General features: G+C 35.3%; 2 protein-coding genes across 2 annotated transcripts; both read left to right on the top strand.

Annotated features, from left to right (window-relative positions):
• Nucleotides 1-681: 681 nt before the first annotated feature.
• LOC101890356 (uncharacterized) lies at nt 682-11,387 on the top strand. Its single transcript, XM_011291881.2, has 8 exons — nt 682-767; nt 2,912-3,156; nt 3,272-3,428; nt 3,486-3,866; nt 3,937-4,045; nt 8,935-9,339; nt 9,399-9,513; nt 9,576-11,387. The coding sequence occupies exons 1-8, from the start codon at nt 719-721 to the stop codon at nt 10,068-10,070; spliced, it is 1,956 nt and encodes a 651-aa protein (XP_011290183.2). The 5' UTR covers nt 682-718; the 3' UTR covers nt 10,071-11,387.
• A 3,885-nt stretch (nt 11,388-15,272) lies between these two features.
• Nucleotides 15,273-22,906, top strand: LOC105261466 (glutamate [NMDA] receptor subunit 1-like). Its single transcript, XM_059129173.1, has 8 exons — nt 15,273-15,383; nt 15,489-15,736; nt 19,184-19,340; nt 19,400-19,780; nt 19,839-19,947; nt 21,549-21,953; nt 22,012-22,114; nt 22,171-22,906. Exons 1-8 carry the CDS (start codon nt 15,335-15,337, stop codon nt 22,687-22,689), a joined length of 1,971 nt encoding a protein of 656 aa, XP_058985156.1. The 5' UTR covers nt 15,273-15,334; the 3' UTR covers nt 22,690-22,906.
• The last annotated feature ends 1,630 nt before the right edge of the window (nt 22,907-24,536 follow it).

Below are 24,536 nucleotides of genomic sequence, written 5' to 3'. Positions count from 1 at the left end.
TCGACGTTTAGGTATAGACCCCATATAACTGTACATCCCTATATTCGGTATTTTGATGATTTTAGCGACATTATGTACAGGAATTCTTTCGAATTTCATATCTGAAGTCCCTAGTAGGTACTTCAGCCTGTGACAGAAAATTGCCCATGCATGTCCAGGTCTCCCTATATCGGTACCTCCCTATACTCGGTATTTTGATGATTTTGGCGACATTTTTCACCAGAATAGTTTAAATTTTCGTATTTGCACTTAGTAGTGGGTACTGCAGCCTGCGACATAAAATTGCCTATGCAGGTTCATGTCTTCGTATAGCCCCCTATCGGTAAGTCCCTATATTCGGTATTTTGATGATTTTGGCTACATTATACACATGAATGGTTTCAAATTTCGTATTTACACTTCGTAAGTTTACATTTTTGCTGCTACCCTAAAAGAAGTTGAATTACTAAATATATAGCAAAATCGATTGGAATACCTCCCACGATATGTTTCATGGCAAATTATGAGATTATATTTTACCCACTTTGATGTCGCAAACTATCCGGCAATATATGTTTCATTACCCACACCATATTGACGCAAAAAGAATATAATTATATTTAATAATTTATTTAATATTTACTCAAAACAAATAAAAAAATATCCTGTTCTATACGGCATTTTTTCAGAATTTGTTGATACTTTGAAAATACAGGATCTATAGATTTAAGTGAGCGCAATGTTAGCAGCGGAAGCCAGTCACTGGTCAACTGTTATAAATATTATATGTGAGTGAATAAGAAATAAATATTAAAGAAATGGAAAATAAAACAAAAAAGTAAGCAAAGGCTATAGTCGTGCGGGGCCGTCCATGTGATAACCTACAAAAGTACAATATGTTCGAAGTTTCCTTATATCCAAATCCATTTTGGAAGATTTCGTTTTTGAAATAATGTCAAAGAGTCATGCCCAGAGGCAGAGAGGTTACCCTTAGTTTTTTGACCCGGAGAATTTGGCCAATATTTACGCACTCCGTAGTGTTGTTAAGTATTCAAGTTGTGGACCATTTTACAGCTAAATATAATCCAATGGTCATCCAAAATGCTAGACTTCTTCCCTGCCTTAACTCTCTTCTTCCCTGCCTTAACTCTCTCCCTATCGATTAGTTTTCAGTTGTGGCCTATAGAGCGACTACAAAATTAGAAAAAATTAATTTTTTTAGTCCATTTGCACCTCTAAATGTATATCTTAAGAACAATAGGCCTTAATTCTGACCCTAACCCTGTCCCTAAAATTTCGTGAGGATCGGACGATAATTGCGAACTGCATATAATACCCTCAAAACGTAGTGTTTGGAGGTGTAAACATTTAGAAAATGTACAATTCGAAATTGTAAGTCAAATTGAAAAAATCGCATACGATGGAAAATATGACAAAATTTGAAGAAAATCGACAAAAGATATTCACATTTTTGTTGGTATAGTTTTCCGCGATTTTCTTAGATTTTTTCATTTTTTGACAAGAGACCATTCCGAATTGATGGGAATTGTGAAAATCGGCCAAGCTGTTCTTGATTTACAAGCAGAATAAATAAGATCATTTTTTTACATATATATTGTACCTATTTTGCTATATATCCGATTTCTTGGCTATTAGCATCGCTGTAATGGTCAGAAGTGGGATTGAAAATATTCGCGGTTTAGTGGAAATTTTCCAATTTTCTTACATAAAAGTTAGGGTCCCGCTAATTATTGTCCGATGACCACCCAAATTGGTAGGTTTCTGTCCACTCCTAAACTACAACACCATGTAAATTTTCGCGTTGATTGGTTCATAATTGTGGCCTATAGAGCAACTGCGAATTCAGGAAATTTTTCTGTTTTTGGTCTATTTCAACCCCTAAATATCGTGCGATCATCTCCATTCTATTCTGACCATAACCCCACCTCCATTTTCAATTTCGTGAGGATAAGATCATAATTGCGACCTGTAGCTTGATTACAAATTAACGTGAACAGACGGACATACATACCTAGATCGACTCATCTCGGCGAGATAGGAAGATCCATATATACTTTCCTATGTGGGAGGTGTTACATAATTTTTGGCCCAATCAAACTTATAATACCCCCAACACATAGGGTTGTAGGGTATTAACATTGAAATATAAAACAATTTGTGTAACATGTTCTAATAGATTTAACCTAGCAAATTTGTAAGCACTAATCAGGTTACCTTTCAAATGTCTGGATTATTTTTCTACCCTTCACCTTGAAAAGGAGGGTATATTAACTTTCTCAATCCGTTTGTAACATCCCTAAATATTCGTCGTAGATCCCATCAAGTATACATATATGTTAATGATCAGCATAAAATTCTTCGTCGATTTAACGAGGTCGGTCTGTCTGCTTCTCTGTCTCATTATTTGTTAGAACAATTTTCTATTGTATCTGGGAGGATTGGTATTGAAAATGAGATACATCGGTCAACGTTGTGGTATAGTCGCCATATAACGGTACCTCCCGATATTCGGTATTTTGATGATTTTTCACATTTTTTTCACGGATTTGTCTAAAAATTTGTATTTGTAAGTCATAAAGGATTCTAGCTCCTGTGGCGAATCATTCCACGTATAGATCCACGTTTTGGTATAGCTCCCATATAACGGTGCCTCCTTATATTCGGTGTTTTAATGATTTTTCAAACATTTTTCCACGGATTTATCTAAAAATTGGTATTTGTTGTTCGTAAGGATTCTAGCTCCAGTGGCAGAACAATGAATATTTAGGTCCACTTTTTCCTATAGCGCACATATAACGATACCACCGATATTCGGTATTTTGATAATTCTAGCCACATTTAGCCACGAAACCGTTTCAAATTCGGTATTTAAGAAGATATGGGGTTTACAATCCTTTTATTTTGTTTGCAGTGCAATTATATTTTTCGGACTTAACAACAACCTGTGTATTGTGGAACAAAGATTTTGACCTGCATGGTACATCTTTTGTAAATTTTAATGTTGTGCTTATTATCAATCCATGGAACTTGAATGACACCTTTTCGAAGGACATCTACAATTTTGAGAAACAAGATAATCAATTGAGTAACGATGGAATTTATTTTGATGATTGGATAAAGAAATTTGTGGCAGCTATATCACACACACATTGCGAGGTGAATATTACCGTAATAAAAAATATTTAAAATTCTTTATCACACATTGAATTCGGAGTGTTGTAGAATATTCCGTATTGAAAGTTGTTGTGGATTATATAACTTTTCTTTTCAGGGTTTTGTGGTTTTTCAAGATGATATTCCTAGATTTGCCCATACCTATCGCAAGGCCAGTGTTTATTCCCTGTGGAGGTCGTTTGAACCGAAATTTTTATTTGCTTATACAAAGGAGAAACTAACGGAAGATTATTTTCAGGATTTATTGTTTAAGAGTTAGTTGGACTTTTATCAAGATATATATTTTTATAAGAACGATTATCTATTCTCAGATATCGCAAATATATTAGTTATCGAGACGGATTTTAAAAATGCCACCCAGTTTTATATTAAAACCAATAAATTTGTTGGCTCATTGTTCGAAAATCCAAATGAATTGATTGATGTCAGTGTGTTCAATGCTATAGAGGGAACTTTTGAACCTACTGTGGATTTATATCCCCGAAACAAATTACAAAATTTACAAGGAAGAGAAATTATTGTTGGCGCATTTGATTATCGTCCATTTGTGGTGGTTGATTTTAATCGTTTACCCTTGTACTATGATCATGCGGAGGACAATCCACGACATTTGGTCCACATTGATGGCACAGAAATGCGCATCGTTCATACATTTTGTGAACTCTACAATTGCAGTGTTCAGGTGGATACAAGTGAGTTCAAGTGAATTATCTTCAAATTTAAATTTATTATAAGATGTAACACTTGTAATATATTTTAAAGCCGAGAAAGAAGAATGGGGAACTCCATATCCGAATTATACTTCTGATGGAATGATTGGTACGATTATCGACGGGAAGACTCACATGGGCATGGGAGCAATGTATGCATGGTAAGTTAGCAAAATTTTTTACAGATTCTAAAATCTAAAAACTCAGGAACATTTCTATAACTGGTACAATAAAGCACATGGAAAGTGAAAAAAACTCCAGGACCACATACATATATCTGCAATCAAAAACAAATTTCCCCGCTTTAATTACACTTATATAATTAGACAACACAATCCAGTTATGTTTTTGGAAGCCACATGAGGCGAATAACTCATTACAATGCAAAAAGCCACGGTTTACATTACCAGTGGGTTGATATAATGAGTTCAAGACTCAGCAAAGGCAAATAAACAATAGCGACTAATGAAGCCAGATGTTATACCAAAATGTTAACATTTATTGATAATTTTTTAAAATGGAATTTCTACATAATAGCAAATATGACAAAAACTAAAAAAAAGTGAAATTGGGGTTTACCATTATATAAATTAAAACCAATCATTCTTAAATTAATAAAAAGCTCTCCAAAGATTTTCAAAGCTCTATACTAACAAGTAACAAAGGGTATAGTCGTGCGGGGCCGACCATTTAATACCCTACAACACTACAATATGTTAGAAGCTCTCTTATATCCAAACACCTTTTGGAAGATTTCGCTTTTGAAATTATGTCAGGGAACACTGCCAAGATATTACCCTTGGCATTTTGAACAGGGCCCAATATTAACGCACTCCGTCGTGCTGTTAGTTGTTATGGTCCATTTTACAGATAAATATAATCCAATGGTCATTCAAATTGCTAGAACTCTTACCTGTCCTTAACTCTTTTCTCAGGCGTGTCAAGTGGCTTCAAGTGTGTGATCAGAATTTGTTTTCTGTTTTTGGGTCATTTGAACCCCTAAATATTCTGCGATCATGTCGAAAAGCAAGAGGCTCCTCTGTATCTCTTAATTTAGACGCATCTATATGATTTGGTTGTCTTCGATATTTGGCTATATTCGTCAACGAAATCAGCATAAAATGCCAGAAGTTCGCCTTTTGCGTATTTTTTGGATTTTGCCTGCAAAAACTTGCAGCGTTTCGGTAGAATGTAAATGTTGGTATTTTTTCATACAAAAGTTGTTGTCCATTTTACCCGCTGTCCTAAACTCTAACTCCATACGAGAGTTCGTGTATTGTGGCTTATATTTTTGACCTTTAAATTGTCAAAATTGGTCCAGCCATTCTTGAGATATAACCATTCTAGCTAGCATCCCCTTTCTTATATTATATATATCCGATATATATACTATCGCAATCTACGTAACTATCAGAATTGAACTGTTCATCTATTTGTGATTTCGTCGGGATTAAAAATATTCGCGGTTTAATGGAAAATTTGAATTTTATTTAACACAAGTGTTAAAGTCTATTCCACCCACTAAATATTACTCGATGCCCATCAAAATTGGAAGGCTACTGCCCAGCCCCAAGTTCTAGCCCCCATGCTAACGTCGATTGATCTATACTTGCAACCTGTAGAGCAACTACAAAATCAGGACATTTTTCTCTTTTTGTTCATTTCAACCCCTAAATGTTATGTGATCATCCCCAAATGCAATAGGCTTCTATTCTGACCATAACCCCACCTCCATTTTCAATTTCTTGAGAATCGAGCCACAATTGCGACGTGTAGAGTGATTATAAATTAACATTGACAGAAGGACGGACGGACATACATAGCTAGATCGACTCAGTTATACTTTCCTATGTGAGAAACCAATATTTCGAGGTGTAAATAATTTTTGGCCCAATCAAACTTATAATACCCCAACACATAGTGTTGTAGGGTATAAATATTGCGAACTATTAGTAAATGTGTCTCAATGTATAACTTTCGAATGTAGTTTTATTAAAAAATACTACTTGTAGAAAAATAGTTTGTTTTGAGACGTGTAGTAAAATTTTGTGTAGAATGTTTCTACTTTTGACACTTTTTGCCTTAACTCAAAAAAAACGCAGGAATTTTTTTTTAAAATATTAGGAAATTAATTCAAAATGTTAAAGCAGCATTGATGCAAATCTTTCTTAGAAAGATAATGGACCAAAAACTGCCAAATTTCCTTATTTTACGGCTGCTCTAGATATCACAATTATAGACCAATCAATCAGAATTTTGTATGGGGCTAGAGTTTAAATTTCACTAAATAGCGAAATTTTTTTACGGCGAAATCACAAATGCAGGAAAAGGTCACTTCTGACCTTTACTTTGATGCTGATAGCAAATGTACAGCAAATGTAATGCTGATTAATATGTACAATCTATATATATTAAAGAAAGGGATGTTAGTTCAGATCGTCACGAAATTTTTCTGGGGTTAGGGTCAAAATAGAAGTCTGTTGTTTTGGAGATGATCGCATAATATTTAGGGGTTAAAATAGACTCAAAAATTCTAGATGTGACAATTAAAGACAAATCAACAGCGACTTTTGAATGAGGTTCGTAATTTGGACTGAGGAATGTAATAATGACAAAATCACATTCATTGAATCGAAAATTAAAATGGTTTTTTTAAGTCTATTTATATATCCTACTAACTGATCCCTGTGGCATTACTTCCCCCTTTTATATGCATCCAAAATTTTATTTATAAATATTATTAAGAATTTAACAAGTAAAAACCAGTAAAGAAAGTCTTAAAGTCGGGTGGGGCCGACTTCATGATACCCTACACCACTTTGCTAATTTAGTAGAGCTGCGCATAACAATTAAAAGTTTTTATGGGAGAATTCAATCATACACGCTATGATTATAATTATAATTTAAAGTTCAAAGAACTAACTATGCCGAAGCATTTGTATCTTTTAAATTCGGACTTGTATTGCCCAATTGGTGAACAATTAATTTGAAATCGGATAAAAATATATATGGGAGCTATATCCAAATCTGAACCGATCTCGATAAAATTTGGCAAAGATATTTCTGAGCTGTATTTGATATATTTCCCTGAATATCGTTGTAACCGAGTGCATATTACGGCTCTGGGTAACAAATATGACAAATCGGATGAACAGTATATATGGGAGCTATAGCTATATCTGAACCGATCTTCACCAAATTTGACATACTAGCTTCTAGACTTAATTCGGTCGTAAGTGGCAAATTTCATCCAATTTGGGCAAATATTAGACGTTTGGTGCACAATCAAAAGTAAATCGGACGAAGTCATATATGGGAGCTATATCCAAATCTGAACCGATCTTTATAAAATTTAGCAGATGTATTTCTGATCTGTATTTGATATATCGCCCCAAATATTGTTGTTACAGAGTGCATATTACGGCTGCGGAGGACAAAAATAACAAATCGGATGAACAATATATGGGAGCTATAGCTATATCTGAACTGATTTCGATCAAATTTGGCATACTTATTTTGAGGTAAATCTGATGGTACGTGCAAAATTCCATACTATTCGGACTGATATTGCACGTTTGGTGCACTATAAAAGGCAAACCAGACGAAGATATATATGGGAGCTATATCTAAATTTTGACCGATTATCTCCAATTTCAATAGGGTTCGTCCTTGGGCCAAACAAATGATTTGTGCAAAATTTCATCTGGATAGGGCAATAAATGCGAACTGTACTTTGTTTACAAAAATACATGGACAGACGGACGGACAGACGGACGGACATGTGATTCTATGCAGATCATCAGAATGAAATATGTGTCTATCTCGTTTCCTTTTGCCTGTTACAAACAAATGCACAAAGACATAATACCCTGATGGTGTAGGGTATAAAAACAGTAAGTTCGGCCGGGCCGAACTTTGAATACCCTCCACCATTTGGAACATATTAGGAAATTTCAAAAAAAAATCCATTAAAAATTCTGTTCAAATCTTCAAAATACCGAATATCGTAAGGTGCCGATATATTGGGGGGATAGACGATACTGTGGACCTATACAGACAAATCTATGTCTGGGGGTAAAATACTCACAATAAAATTCTTGTGTGGAATTCCAGACAATTTCATTGAGAAATGTTGTTAAAATCATCAAAATACCGAAAATGAGGGGTGCCGTTATATGGGGGATATACGATATAGACAATTATCTTGCAGGGGTAAAATACCCACAAGGAACTCCTTGTGTGGAATTTCAGACAATTTCCTTAAAAATATGGCTAAAATCATCAAAACACCGTTATATGGGGGCTATACGATATCATGGACCTATATAGACAATTCTCATTCAGGGGGTATAGTGCTCACGAAAAGGTTGCTAAAATCATTAAAATACCGAATATCGGGGGGTACCGTTATATGGGAGCTATACGATATCGTCGACCGATATATCCCATCTTCGAACTTGACCTGCCTGCATACAAAAGAGAGATATGTGCAAAATTTAATTTTCCTATCTTAATTCGTTTTGACAGTAGGTGATTACAACAGACCGATTTCAATATAATTTTTTCAATATTATTTTTGTACTAAATTCCGTCACTTATTCCAAATTTAATTGGAATCAATGATATACAAACGTGTAAAAACGTACAAACATTTTCTTCTTTTATAGATATTGTAGCGTATCACATGGTCAGCCCTTCACAGTGTTATATTCACAATATAGAAGACTCTATCTCACAAAATGTGGGTGGATACTAGATCTAGTGCAATTCTACTGTCGATATACGAACTTGACATACGTTTGTAATAAATAATTAAATAATTTGCAACAACAAAATAAATAATTATATGTTGAAAATTTCACACATAACGAATACAATGTCTCTGAGTCCAACTATTGTTGATCCTTTCACATCGATTTAATGTCATGCTAAAAAGTTTGCCTGTAAGCTTAGAACGTTTTTGAAATTGTGCTCCACCGACTCAATGCTATAAACGTATTTTCCCTAATACATCCCTTTTAAGTGCACATCTCAAGCCTTCCGTTTTCAGGTACATGGCATATAAATCCATCGATCAAACAACTTTTCTCGGCAGATCAGGTGTAACATGTCTTGTTCCGGCGCCATCTCGCAAAACCCGCTGGACACTGCCTATTAGACCATTTCCGTATAGTCTCTGGTTGGCTGTAATATTCTGCTTGTGTTGGGAAACGGTGGCTTTATGTTTGACAAGATTCTTCGAAGATCGGGTGGTGGTGCGACAAAATAATGCCTCCATATGGTCAAGTATACAGTTTGCATATGTCACCACATTGAAATTGTTTATATCGCAGAGTTCACGTTATGTTGTAAGGTCGCATACGGTAAGGACAATTCTGTTTGCTTGCTACATGATTGATATCATTGTGTCGAGCATTTATGCAGGAGGATTATCGGCCATCTTGACAATACCCGAGTGAGTAGAAATCACATTTCCTGTAAAAAAATTAATTTTTATTATCGCTTTCGATGTAGCCTTACAGAAGCGCCCGATTCTGTTGCGCGTCTATACAGCCATAATCTGACCTGGACATCTACATCGTATGCCTGGATAACCTCAATAGTAGATGAAGGCGATGGACCAAAGGATGTTAGTATAAAGGCTAAACACATTGGTCATAGTCGACAAATTAAATTTGTTTTTTCCTACAGCCAATCTTTCACCGCATTTTGGCCAACTATCGCATCAACAGTATGGATGAAATGCGCTCAAAGGCTAAAACCGAAAATATGGGTTTCGCCCTGGAACGCATGGCATTTGGTCATTTTGGAAATGGTGATTTCTTTACACCTGAAGCCCTGCAGCATCTTAAGCTTATGGTTGAAGATATCTATTATTCGTTTACTGTGGCCATGGTACCACGCATGTGGCCTCACTTGCCAAAATACAATGATCTAATATTGGCCTGGCATTCGTCGGGCCTCTCAAAATATTGGGAATGGAAAATTGTCGCCGAATATATGAATGCCAATGAACAGAATCGAGTTCAGGCCTCTATGTATAATCACATTGATGTGGGGCCAGTTCAGTTAGATGTAGATAATTTTGCTGGTTTCATAGGTCTATGGATTGCGGGCATATTTATGAGTATATTGGTTTTTATAGGAGAGTGGATTTGTTATTGGTGGAATAGAAACCAAATTTAGGAAGAAGTCTTTGTGTCAGCAATATATGGTGTATTGTTATTTTAAATAACAATAGAATTAAGAAGTGTTAGCAAAATGAGATTTTATGTGGGCAGAAAAGACGTATACCTAAATACGAGTACAGCGCAAATGTTAGAAGTATTATTTACAATTACACAGTGGTCCAACATGTTTGAGAAGGTGCAACAAAAATCTGTCTATACAATTAATCGATCTGTTTTTTTAGATTAGCTTTATAATGAGTAAAAAATAATGCAATTAGAAAATTGTGGAAATTGGTCAAAGTTTAGACATAGTCCCCACATATTGCGGTACCCTCCGATTTAAAGAAATTTGAAGATTTAGTACATATTTTACTGAAATTTACTGAAGTTTGGTATCTGTTATTAATGTTAATGTTATTAATGAATATCCGATGTCCTAGCAAAGTGATGTTAATATGGGTCCACAATTTGATATAGCCCCCATAGAAACCTACCCCCGTTTTTACTTCTTTGTACGGTTTCAACCACATATTTTCAATCGATTTTGTCGAAATTTTACATTTATGTTTGGGATCGGGAAACAAATTGATTGATGAATTGATAACAAAAATTGTCAACACTGAACATGTTTTTCATATAGCTCCCATAGAACCCCACCTCCGATGTGAGGGAACTTCAAGATTTTGGCAAATAGTTTCCACAGATTTTGATGTAATTTAGCATTTTGGTTCCTGAATACTATATATACATTCTTTCAAAAAATTATGTAGAAATGTTACCCTTTGGTATATCCACCCTAAGAAAGTACTTCCACATTTGCAGTATTTTAAAGTTTAAAGTGACGTTTTGAAACACGAGTATGATTCACATATGCAGATATATGCACCATTTTCAGCATTATGAGAGTCTCAAGGAATGCCCTATCTGGTAGAACTTAATGTATTATTTTAACAGTGTTTTGTAAAAAATGCTAAAAGAGGGGAAACTCTAAGAGTGTTCTTCCACTGCAGTTAGAAGTGAAAATATGAATATGGTTTTGAGTAAAGACTATCGATAGGACCATTAACACTAACATTCGGTGTAATTTAATATTGGAACTGACAATACTGCAATGAGTACTTTAAGTTTCTCCAAAATCCTGATAAAATAATTCCACATTCTCTGCTTTCGGTTGCCAAATGCGGTCTTAAAGTTAAGAAATATTTTTGGAATATTAAAAATTAATATGCTAAGAGAATATTTGCAGCGCTAAAGTAAACATTTGTTGTATTCAGGTTTTTGATGGTTGTCATGATTTGGGACCACTGTTCATTATCTTGAACACAAACGCACTCTATGGGAAATTTTGTAGTTCATAGAAATAGAAATTATTAAATATGCAAAATATCAAAAAATTTTGTAGTACTTTGTAATGCATTAAATGTTTTATGTGTAATAAATATTATATAATCACTAAACACAGCAAATTGAAGTTTTTCATTACGGGCCGTGTTTTTTCTAAATTCGTATACCCTACACTACACAGTGGTAAGGGTATTATGTATTTTTACATATGGTTGTAACATGGAGAAGGAAGCGAAAGAGACCCATAGTTACTTTAGAGCATCTTCATAGAATCACTTTCTGAGTTGATTTATGCATGTCGGTCCATCTGTCCATGTATTCTTGTGAACAAAATGCAGGTCACATTTATTACTCGATTGTGATGAAATTTTCCAAACAACATTTGTATGGGCCAAGGTCGAACCCTATTGAAATTGGTAAAACCAGGTTCAAATTTAGATATACCTCCCATATATAGCTTTATCCGATATCAGGTTTATTGTGCACCAAATGGCCAATATCACTCCAATGAATTTTTGGCGCATCCGACCAAATTCAGTCTAGAGGCAAGCACATCAAATTTGGTGAAAATCGGTTCAAATATAGCTATAGCTACCATATATATACTTTATTGGATTTGGGGTTTTAAGTCCCTCACAGTCCCTTTTTTGCATCAAATGGCCAGTATCAGCACAAATGAACTGAGTTGTGGCACTTCCGATAGGAATCAACCTAAATGCAAGTGCATCAAATTTAAGAGAAAATCGGTCCAGATATAGCTATAGCTCCCATATACAGGGTGAAATGAAAAAAACTGCAACCAACTTCAGACTGCTGTCATTTCTAAGCCACTCGTCCGACAGCTGTTAAAATTATTCCAGTGGCAGCTCATTATATTCTTTACATTTTGGTGAGAATTTTCCGAAAAAAAGAAATTATTCGTGATGGAATTCAAGCGTGATAATGTGATTTCTTTATATTTGGCTGGAAAACCACAAGTGGCTATTGTTAGAGCACTCCAGCATTTAAATGTGAATAAATCTTTTGTGTCTCGTACCATCGCTCGTTACCGTGATACTGGCAGGGTAGCCCGACGTCAAGGAAGTGGACGGAAGAAACAGCAACATCAGTAGAAAATGTTCGAAAATTAAGAAACGACTTGATCGAAACCCGCGTCGCAGCGGCTCCTGAGCTGAACATATCGCAATATTCCATTCGGCAAATATTTAAAAATGAGTTCGTGGAAAGCCTTTGAAATTCCAAAAAGTGCAAGAACTTATACCGCAATAGAAAGAAAATAGACTCAAAACAAAGACCTAAAATGGTAAAGACTAGACAAAATGCATTTTGAGCAAATGGTTTGTGTCTACAATACATAGAGTAACAGCTCATGGCAGAGACATATTATTATAAAAACCACAATTACAGAAAAGAATAACAACTAAAAATTTGAAAAATTCAATATTTTCGCCTTAAAATTTTATTCCATAGACCTTCCAAAAATTTACATATTGCCTCAGCGGTTTAAATCAGTTAACATTTGTAGCTATGTTGTTACGATATCATAACAACAGAGATATTTTCACAGGGTTGCCACATCTTGACTCTGTCTTGTCCCATCTTTATACTTCTATGTCTTTGCTCAAAAGAGCTAAAGAGTTGCTTCGCTTGGCCGAAAGTGGTGAACTGCCGAATTTGGTTTGCTCCGATGAGAAAACATTCGTTGTCTATCTGTTTGTAAACAAACAAAATGATCGTGTTTACTTGACAAAGAAGTCAGCTGAAAATGTGCACCGTCGGTTCGATACCAGAACTCAAGCGCCGGCCATGGTGATGGTGTGGGCCGCCAGTACAGCCGATGGTCGCTCTCCGCTCGTATTAATCGACCGTGACATCAGAATAAATGCCGAATATGGAGGATGTATTAAAGCCTTGGGTATGCAAACATTTTGGCCGCAGACCTTAGACATTCCAACAGGACTCCATCGCACTCAGCACGCGCCACCCAAGAATGGTTACAAAATGAGGTTCTTCGCTTCGCGCACAATGGCCACCAAGGTCTCCGGATACTAATCCGTTGGACTACTGTGTCTGGAGTATTTTGGAAAGCAAGGTTGGCACTAAAAAATGCCAAAGTGTCGATCACCTCAATCCAACGCTTTGCCGGGCCAAAATACCGCATAGCAACATTCGGGCAGCCTGTGACGGTTTCATTGGTCATTTGAAGGCCGTAAATCGTGCCCATTCGAACAAATCTAAACTTATTGTAAAATTTGATGCTATTTCCGACATTTTTTGCTTTCATTGAATAAAATTTAATAAAATATGTAAAAATTATGGTGTTTGAATTTGTTGCAGTTTTTTTATTACACCCTGTACTTCAAATAAATGCTTTTGTTTCCGGAGCTCTACTTAATATGCATAGTAGCATAAGGTATCATATAGTCGGCACCAACCGACTTTTGACTTTTCCTTCATGGATTATAATGGGGTGGTGGTTTTTCTTAAATTTTTTATTTGATAGAGTGTTTGTTATCCCAAATGATCGAATGAAGTTTGAAATGTAAAGCACTTATTGAATTTTTCGTTAAGTTAATATTTATAAAGAAGTGATAATGTAATCATAATGGGTTAATATAAACTGTATACATCTTTAAAGCAAAATTCAAACCATCAGTTACAAATTTAACTATAGAGATTTTCGGAAGAGAATTTCCAGGTCATTTAGGATGGATCGGAAACTCGTTGCTCCTGTGGGGGTTTTGCTTCTGTGGTACAAGGAGCCAAAGAATCGTGGTTGGGCAAAAAAACAATTAACAAATAACCGAACTTCCAATACCTTCCAGCATTTTGGAGGAAAAAGTCCAAGAACTCCGAAAAATACCGGTCAAAGGTAGTACCCATTGCGACCTTTAAATACGAAACTTGAAACAATTCCGGTAAAAATGTCGCTAATTTCATCAAATCGAATAAAGTGAGGTATCTCTATATGTGGTCTATATGAAAACGTGGACCAATATGCAAATTTCTTCTTCAGGGGTAAAGTACTTGGGAGATACTCGTGTCGAATTTCAGACAATTTCATTGAAAAATATGGTTAAAAAATACCGAATATAGGCTGGGGGTTATACAATATCGTTGACCCTTATAGCCCATCTTCGAACTTGACCTGTCTGCAGATAAAAGACTGATGGGTGCAAAGTTTTTGGTTCATATTATAATTCGTTTTGGCTCTAGCGTGACTACAATAGACGGACAGGCCTAAATCGTCTTAGAATTTTACTCTGATCAAGAATAATGATGAAATCATCACGATACTCTCGGAGTGCTCTATAGATTGCTGGTTAAGGTAACTCGCGCACCACTGTCCGCCGTTAAAACAAATAGAGACCGATCATATTTCATTCCATATTTTCGCTTATGCCTGCAAACTAGCCTATATACCTGCAGATGCCTGACTCCGTAATCATTAGGGTTCATACATCACTCTCATATGCTACTTCCGCTAACAGATTTCGTCATATGCCCAACCTGAAGACAAGATTAGTATTTCAGGTGAGCCGTGGAAGTCTCCCTTATGCGGTAGTCTATGGATGCGTACTCATTTACGGTGCAAAATATAGAGTAATCAATATCCTCCGAAATCGTGTATTTGTGTATTAGTAAAAGTTTAAAACAACGTTTCAGTTTTTTACAGTGTATTCCTCTCCTGCCTACTAGACTATTATGGATTGTTAAATGTATTATTGACAAAAAAAAAAACATCCATAAATATTGCCTCATTACTTTGTAAATAGAAATAATGCATAACAAATTATTTCAACATTAATATTTAAATGCATGCAATTAATATAACATATGAGCAATATAATTGCAAGCATTTTGCACAGCAATTCCTCAGAACTTCTTTACGTTTTGTCAGCTCTACAAGCAAAATTTTCTTTCCAAACGCTCGTCATGATAGTTACGGAAACAAGTTACTGGTCTAGTGTGATTAATGTAATATGTAAGTGTAAAAATCAATAAAAGACATTAATTACCAAATCTAATACGTAGTTTCTTTCCTTTTCTCTTTTTTTTTGCTTGTAATCTTTTATTGGCGATTTCACAGTGCATTCGTATTTTTCGAATTTAACTACTACATGTGTATTGAGACATAAGGAATATGACTTGCTTTGGACATTAGCAGCGATAAATTCTAATGTTTACTTGCAAATAAATCCTTGGACCCTGAATGAATCCTTTTCGAAGGATATACACAATTTTGATGAACAAGATAAGCAATACACTGATGATGGTATTTATTATGATGACTGGGTAAAAAAATATGTGGCTGCCATAACACAGGCCAATTGTGAGGTTAGTTTCAAATGCATTACATTGAATGAATGAAATAGTGTGAAACAAATAACGTAGTAAATTTGTATAAAGTTCGTCAATGGTCGTCGAACACAAGATCGATTGAAATCAAGATAAATATACAATATTGCACTTAAAGCTCTGAAATGGCACTCGTATAGGAAATGTGCTTTATCGGTCCATGTTTAGGGATAGCTCTATAGAACTGTACTTCTCTATTTTCGGCATTTCAAAGTTTTTTGTTACAATTTCCTACTTAAGCAGCTGAAATTTGAGATTTTCATAGAACCGGAAATTCCAAAAACACCCTTATATATATATATATATATATATATATATATATATATATATATATATATATATATATATATATATATATATATATATATATATATATATATATATATATATATTTATATATATATATATTAGATAGATTATAAATTTTGGTATTTTGAAGCTATCTTCGGTTTCTAACGGAATAATTTGTAATTTGTAATTCACAAACACCACCTTAGCTGTAGTCCAAAATGATGTGGTTTTTGAAGATGATAACCACATTTTTTCTTCAGAACGAATTTTTCGGTATTTTTACTGGCTCTGATATATGATCATACCACAGATTTTGAGTTTTTATAACCTACACCACATAGTGGTTATTATGTCTTTGTGCATTTGTTTGTAACACGTAGAAGGAATCGAGATTGACCCATAGATAATTTTGAGGATCTTCATAGAATCACATTCTGAGTAGATTTATACATGTCCGTCCGCCCGTACATTTATTTTAAATTTGGAGAAAATCGGTGTTTAGGTCCCTCACATTAGCATATTCGACAACAATGATATTTAGTACCAGATATCTTATAAATCTTATAAATCTCAGAAATACCTTTGACAAATTTTATCAAGAACGGCTAAGATTTGAGTATAGCTCCCATATATATCCTTAATCTGATTTCAGGTTTATTGTGCAAATAATAGCTAATGCCACGGGAGCTCTACTAAATATGCAAAGTGATGTAGGGTATCATATAGTCGGCCCTGCCCCTCTTTTGACATTTATTTACTGGTTTAAGTTTTTAAATGAATACTATAATAAAATTTTTATCTCAGCAGCATTTTTCTTCGTAAAGGAATGGCCACATGATAACCAGTAAGGAAAGGCCACTATGTGTATTAGTGTAGTAGAGCTCCCGTAACAAAAAAAACAAGTAAAAAAGCAGTAAGTTCGGCCGGGCCGAACTTTGAATACCCTCCACCATTTGGAACGAATTAGAAAATTTTCAAAAAAATTAAATCCAATAAAAATTCTTTTAAAATCTTTAAAATATCTAATATAGGAAGGTGCCGATATATGGGGGGATGTACGATATCGTGGACCTGTATAGAAAATTCTCTCTCAGGGGGTAAATTACTCGCAAGGAACTACTTGTGTGGATTTTAAGACAATTCCGTTGAAAAATGTGGGTAAAATCATCAAAATACCGAATATCGGGGGGTACCGTTATATGGGGGCTGTACGATATTGTAGACCTATATAGATAATTCTCTGCCGAGGTATAAAGTACCCACAAGGTACTCCTTGTGTGGATTTTCAGACAATTCCGTTGAAAAATGTGGGTAAAATCTTCAAAATACCGAATATCGGGGGGTACCGTTATATGGGGGCTATACGATATCGTGGACCGATATCGTATAGCCCCCATATCTGTGCAAAGTTTTAACTTCCTATCTTAATTCGTTTAGACTGTAGCGTGATTACAACAGACGGACAGGCGGACGGACAGGCGGACGGACAGGCGGACGGACAGGCGGACGGACAGGGCTAAATCATCTTAGAATTTTACGCTGATCAAGAATATATATACTTTGTTGGGTCTAAAATGATTATTTCGATGAGTTACAAACGGAATGACGAACTTAATATACCCTCCATACCTTTTTTGGTGGAGGGTATAAAAATTATACTGGGAATTTATGAACCAAATAAAAATGCTGTATAGTGCATGATATGACTTCGATGAGGAAAAAGTATTGATTGGCGTTATAGTTATTCCGGACGGAGTTTCACCAAAATTGGAAAAATTCGGTTGAATAAGAAAAAGTATATCCAATTTGGGCTGATATTACATATATGGTGCGCAATAACGGTAAAATCGCATGTGAGGGACTTTAGCACCAAATCGGAAAAAACATATATATAGGAGCTATAGCTATATCGCACCCGATTTTCACCAAATATGATGTACTTGTTTCTAGTCTGATAAAGATATATATGAGAGCTATATCCTAATCTGATCCGAACTCGAAATTTAACAGAGGTATATTTGAGCTTTATAACTTATCTGGTACCAAATATCATTCTTGTGTATGCATGTGAGGGATTTAAAGCCGCAAATCGGATGAAACATATATGGCAGCTATAGGTATATCTGAACCTATTTTAATGTACTTGCTTCTAGACTGAATTCGGTCGGATGTGCCAAAATGCAAGTCATTTGGACTAATATTAGTCATTTGGTGCACAATTACATCATCCTAATATTCTGTCATCACAAGATCCAGTGTGCAGATGAAATTTATTGGAACACTCCTTCTGATATCTCCCCCACAACGGCTCAACATTCTGAATTCTATTGAATTATTACTCTCATAAAATGCGAAATCAGCACCCAATTCAATTTCACATATTCCAATATTTCTACTAGCACAAGATTTGGTGTGAAGATGGTAGATATGGGTCCACTTTTCTGGTACGTTTCCTAGTTTAAAGAACCAATACACTCATAAAATGCGAAATGAACTTGATTTGTATTAACACAAGATCTGTCATGAAAAGCCTTACTCCTTCTTAAACGGTCACATTTTTAAATACCTATATCTCTCATAACTTATAAAACAATTAAGCGATTCTTAGCATATCTAAATCCACTAGAGATCCGATGGTAATATGGAATTTATCGGTTTAAACCTTCTGGCACCTTCCTCATAAAAGGTTTACATTTTTATATTAAGAATTATTCACATAAAATTGGTATTAGATGTCCTATTTTAAATTTTGCACATCGTAATATTTTTTATCAGTATTGGATGAAGTGAACCACTATATCTGGTACCTCACGCATACTTCAACATTTTCCAAATTATCGCATATCTCATATAAAATGAAGCAAGAAGTTTTTCGGTCAAAATTGTAATATTTATATCTGTGTTAGTTCAGATGAGGAGTGAATAATATTGGGCCAGTCATTCGGTATCTTTTCCATAAAAGTTCAATATTTTAAATAATCATAATTTAAGTCAAAATATATTTTAATAAACTGATATGGGCTGGTCTGTTTGCAAAACCAATGATAACTAATGATATTCGTTAACCATTTTTTTAATATTTGACTCCTTAATCTTTACATTAATGCTAACACTTTTGTTTATAATGCATTACAGGGATTCCTGGTTTTTCAAGACGATATCCCGAGATTTGCACAGACTTACCGTATGGCCAGTGTCTACTCGATTTGGCGTTCATATGAAGCAAAATTTTTATTTGTCTATACGAATGAGACACAGTGTGAAGATTTTTTCCAGGATTTATTTTTTAAAAGTAAGACCTCAATCTTATAATAATATTCAAACATTAATTTTTATTAAATGGCATTTCAGATAATGCAAACATTTTAATCATTGAAGCGGAATATAAAAATTCTACTAAATTCAATATTAAAACGAATAAATTTGTTGGCTCGTTTTTTGAAAATCCTCATGAATTACTGCAAATTAGTCAATATGATGCGCTAAACGAAACATTTGAGCCAAATGTCGATTTATTTTCACGTCACAAGCTACAAAACTTGCAGGGACGTGAAATTATTGTCGGTGCTTTCGATTATCGTCCATTTGTGGTGGTAGATTTTCAACGTTTACCCCAGTACCATGATTATGCTGAGGATAATCCCCGACATTTGGTCCATATTGATGGTACGGAAATGCGTGTTGTTCACACCTTTTGCGAAATCTATAATTGTAGTGTGCAGGCGGATACTTGTAAGTTACTGCTATCATAACATAATCAATGATCAAAACTGTTTGTTATCCTTTTTAGCCGAGAAATCCGAATGGGGAATGCTATACCCCAACTACACTGCCGATGGTTTAATTGGTATGATTGTTGAAGGCAAAACTCACATGGGTTTGGGAGCATTTTTTGTATGGTAAGTAAATTGACATAATATTATCCAATGATAGGATGAGTCTCTTTCCGAATGAATGTCATTTCGGTTGGGTAATCATTTGATATACGGGAATTTTTATTGTATACTTATTTTGGCATACTTTTTTCAATCCATACATTAGACTTTTTTGGATGAAAAAACTACTTCCGCCCCATATATTATATATGTTACCGATCAGGTTTCTAGTTAATTCTTACATGTCCTAGCCATGTCCGTCTGTCTTCACTAAACAGATCTGGCATGAAACTACTTCCCCCTCGACCAGAATCTTATATATTACTTATAATAAGATTCATACTTCTTACAGGCAATTCATATATGTTCTTTTTTATACCCTCCACCATAGTATGGAGGGTATATTAAGGTTGTCGTTCCGTTTGTAACACCTCGAAATATACATTTTAGACCGCACAAAGTATAAACATTCTTGATCAGCACAAAATTCTATGTCGATTTAGCCATGTTCTTCCGTCTGCCTGTCCGTCTGTGAAAATCACTCTAGCTTCCAAACGAATTGAAGTAGATTGTTAAAATTTTACTCAAATATGTGTTTGGTTTGCAGGACTTTTGGTATTGAAAACGGGCTATATAGGCCTACGTTCAGGTATATATATAACTGTACCTCCCTATATTCGGCATTTTCATGATTTTCGCAACATTATTCACCGGAATTGTTTGAAAATTGGTATTCGAAGTTCCTAAAGTTCCTACAGCCTGTGACAGAAAATTGCCTATGTAGGTCCAGGTCGTCGTATAGCTCCCACATAACGGAACCTCCGAATATTCGGTATTATGATGACTATACACGTACTGAGTGCAGTGTAGCTGAGTCCTGTTGGAATGTCCAAGGTTTACGACCTTCGGCTGTTATGGCGGCCCACACTATCACCATGGCCGGCGCTTGAGTTCTGGTGGCCAACTGAAGGTGCACATTTTCAACTGACCATTGTTTATAAACTGCTGGACAGCGAATGTTTTCTCATCGGAGATAACCAAATTCGGCAGTTCACCAACATTCGTCCAAGCGAAGCAACTCGTCGTCGGGCTACGCTACCATTATCACGGTATCGAGCAATGGTACGAGACACAAACGATTTATTCACATTTAAATGCTGGAGTGCTGTAACGATAGCTACTTGTGGTTTTCCAGCCAAATATATAGGGAAATCACGCTATCACGCTTGAATTCCATCACGAACTTTTTTTCTGGAAAGTTCTCACCAAAACGCTTTTGTTCGCTTGTAAGTTGTAAGCCATATAATGAGCTGTCACTGGAATAAGTTTAACAGCATTTTTGACATTCCCTGAAGTATAAATTTTTCTATTGAGTTTCCCGTTCTGGAATGGCCCCCATACAACAACCTCACCCACTTTATGGGGTTTTTAAAAGTTCAACAGCATTGTCCAACCTTACTCGTATTTGTAGTTCAAAGTGGAACACGTTTTAATTTAGATACTTTTATATAAAATTGTTTTCTTTACCGGAAGAACTTATTGTTGTTTATTTGTTTCATTTATTATTACGTTTATTTTATTATTATTACGTTATCTCCCATATCTGTTTTTTTTTGTCATTTCAGGTATATAGCCTACAGAAGCATAGATCAAACATCATTTTTGGGTAGATCAGGTGTAACATGCCTTGTTCCAGCACCAACCCGCATGAGCACATGGGCGTTACCTATCACCCCATTTAAATATACCCTTTGGTTGGCTGTGATATTGTGTTTATTTGCGGAAGCTTTGGCATTATTTTTGGCAAGACTATTTGAAGAGCATCTAATCGAAGAACAAGAGAATCTCGACATAATGTCAAGCGTGGAATTTGCCTATTCGACCACGTTGAAACTGTTTATATCCCAAGGATCAGATTATGTGGTTAATTCACATACTGTTAGAACAGTTTTGTTTGCCTGCTATGTGATCGATATTATTGTGACCAGTGTTTATGGGGGTGGTTTATCGTCCATCTTGACATTACCAGAGTAAGTAGAATTCTTGAAATCTGCATAAAATATATTCATATTTTTAATGCCTTCACAGTCTCTCTGAAGCGGCCGATTCAGTTGAACGTTTGTACAGCCATAATCTGACATGGACTGCCACATCCTATGATTGGGTTGCCTTACTGGAAGACGAGATTGAAGTAAGTTAGGTTTTTATTTTTTTCATATTCCATACTAAAATGTGATCTCCTTGTAGCCTCTGTATCAGCGTCTAGTGACAAACTACCGTATCAGCAGCAGAGAAGAAATGCGGTCAAGGGCAAAAACAGAAAACATGGGCTTTGCCTTGGAACGCATGGCTTATGGTCATTTTGGCAATGGCCATTTTATTACATCCGAAGCCTTGGATCGTCTGAAACTAATGGTTGATGATATCTATTTTGTCTTCACTGTGGCCATGGTGCCGCGCATGTGGGCTCACTTAACAAAATATAATGATTTAATATTGGCCTGGCATTCGTCGGGACTCTCGAAATACTGGGAATGGAAAATCGTTGCCGATTACATGAATGCCAATGAACAGAACCAAGTACAGGCGTCGATATATACTCAAATTGATACCGGTCCCGTAAAGTTGGATATGAGCAATTTTGTGGGACTAATTGCACCATGGATTGTGGGCATCATTTTAAGCATTGTGGTGTTTATAGGGGAATTGATTTACTATCGTTGGCGCCAAGGGAAGGAAAATAGGCAAATAATACCAGATGAATAATGTAATATTAGAAAATTTTATTACAACTAGCTACATTTTCATTAGCATACGAAAATAACTCCGATTTATTTTTTGAAATTATCTTACAGTAAAATTTTTAAGATTAACACAAACTATAAATTGCTATCACAGATTAACCAACACAAAAGATAATACTGTTCTGTCAATTTTGACAGAATGGATTGAAGTAGATTGAACAATATAGGAAGCACGGTGATACCTAAATAAAAAGTAATAAATTTTAAAATCAATAAATCGTACAATATTCAAGCTTTTATTGTTCCTTAGGGTATCGTAAAACAAGCTATGTTCTGATATGATGATCCTAGGCCAGACTCATAATTGAATGTCAAAAACATTTCAAACTTCAGCAGCATATTTTTACCACGTCACTTGATTTTTATACGCTACAACACTATGTCCGTCCATCCGTCCACGTTAATTTGTAATCACTCTACAGGTCGCAATTATGGCGCGATCCGATAATTGAAAATGGGGGTTGGATTATGGTCAGAATAAAAGCCTATTGCTTTGGAGATGATCGCATAATATTTAGGGGTTGAGATGGACAAAAACTAAAAAATTTCCTGATTTTGCAGTTGCTCTACAGGTCGCAATTATAGACCAATCGACGCTGAAGTTAGCACGGGGTTAGAGCTTTGGCCTGTGTAGACATCTTCCAATTTTGATGGTCATCGGGTAATAAAAGTGGGTGAAATAGGCCATAACATTTGTGGGTGAAATAGGCCATAAAATTTCCCCTAAAACAGCGAATATTTTTAATACCGGCGAAATTACAAAAAGACGAACAGGTCAATCCTGACAGTTAAGTAGATGTCGATAGTAGATATATCGGATATATATAGCGAAAAATATACAATATGTATATATAAAGGAAATGGATATTAGCGGGAATGCATATATCTCAAGAATGGCTGGACCGATTTTGACAAATTTTGTCAATTCAGAATGATCTATAGTTCCTTTTGATGATCTGCATAGAATCACATTCTGAGTCGATTTATGCATGTCCGTCCGTCTGTCCATGTATTTTTGTAAACAAAGTACCGTTCGCTTTTATTGCCGTATCGAGATGAAATTTTGCACAAATCATTAGTTTGAGCCAAGGACGAATCCTATTGAAATTGGAGATAATCGGTCAAAATTATGATATAGTTCGCATATTTATCTTCGTCCGACTTGCCTTTTAATGTGCACCAAACGTATAATATCAGCCCGAAATCGGTTCAGGTATAGCTATAGCTCCCACCAATTGATTGTGCACCAAACGTCTAATATTTGCCCAAATAGGATGAAATTTGGCACTTACGACCGAATTGAGTCTAGAAGGTAGTATGTCAAATTTGGTGAAGATCGGTTCTGTGCACCAAATGGGCAATACAAGTCCGAATTTAAAAGATACAAATGCTTCGGCATATTTAGTCCTTTGAACTTTAAATTATAATTATATTCATAGCGTGTATGATTGAATTCTCCCATAAAAATTTTTAATTTTTATACGGAGCTCTACTAAATTAACAAAGTGGTGTAGGGTATCATAAGTCAGCCCGCCCGACTTTAAGACTTTTTTTACTGGTTTTTTCATACATTTCTTCATTTTTATACCATACACCACAAAGTTGTCAGGGTATTATGTCTTTGTGCATTTGTTTGTAACAGGCAAAAGGAAACGAAATAGACCCATAGTTCCTTATGATGATCTGCATAGAATCACATTCAGAGTCGATTTATGCATGTCCGTCCGTCCGTCTGTCCATGTATTTTTATAAACAAAGTACAGTTCGCATTTATTGCCCTATCCAGATGAAATTTTGCACAAATCATTT

Source organism: Musca domestica, unplaced genomic scaffold (genome assembly GCF_030504385.1).
Source record: "Musca domestica strain aabys unplaced genomic scaffold, Musca_domestica.polishedcontigs.V.1.1 6, whole genome shotgun sequence".
NCBI classification, from domain to species: Eukaryota; Metazoa; Arthropoda; class Insecta; order Diptera; family Muscidae; genus Musca; species Musca domestica.
This window is presented reverse-complemented; position numbering and strand designations above follow the sequence as displayed.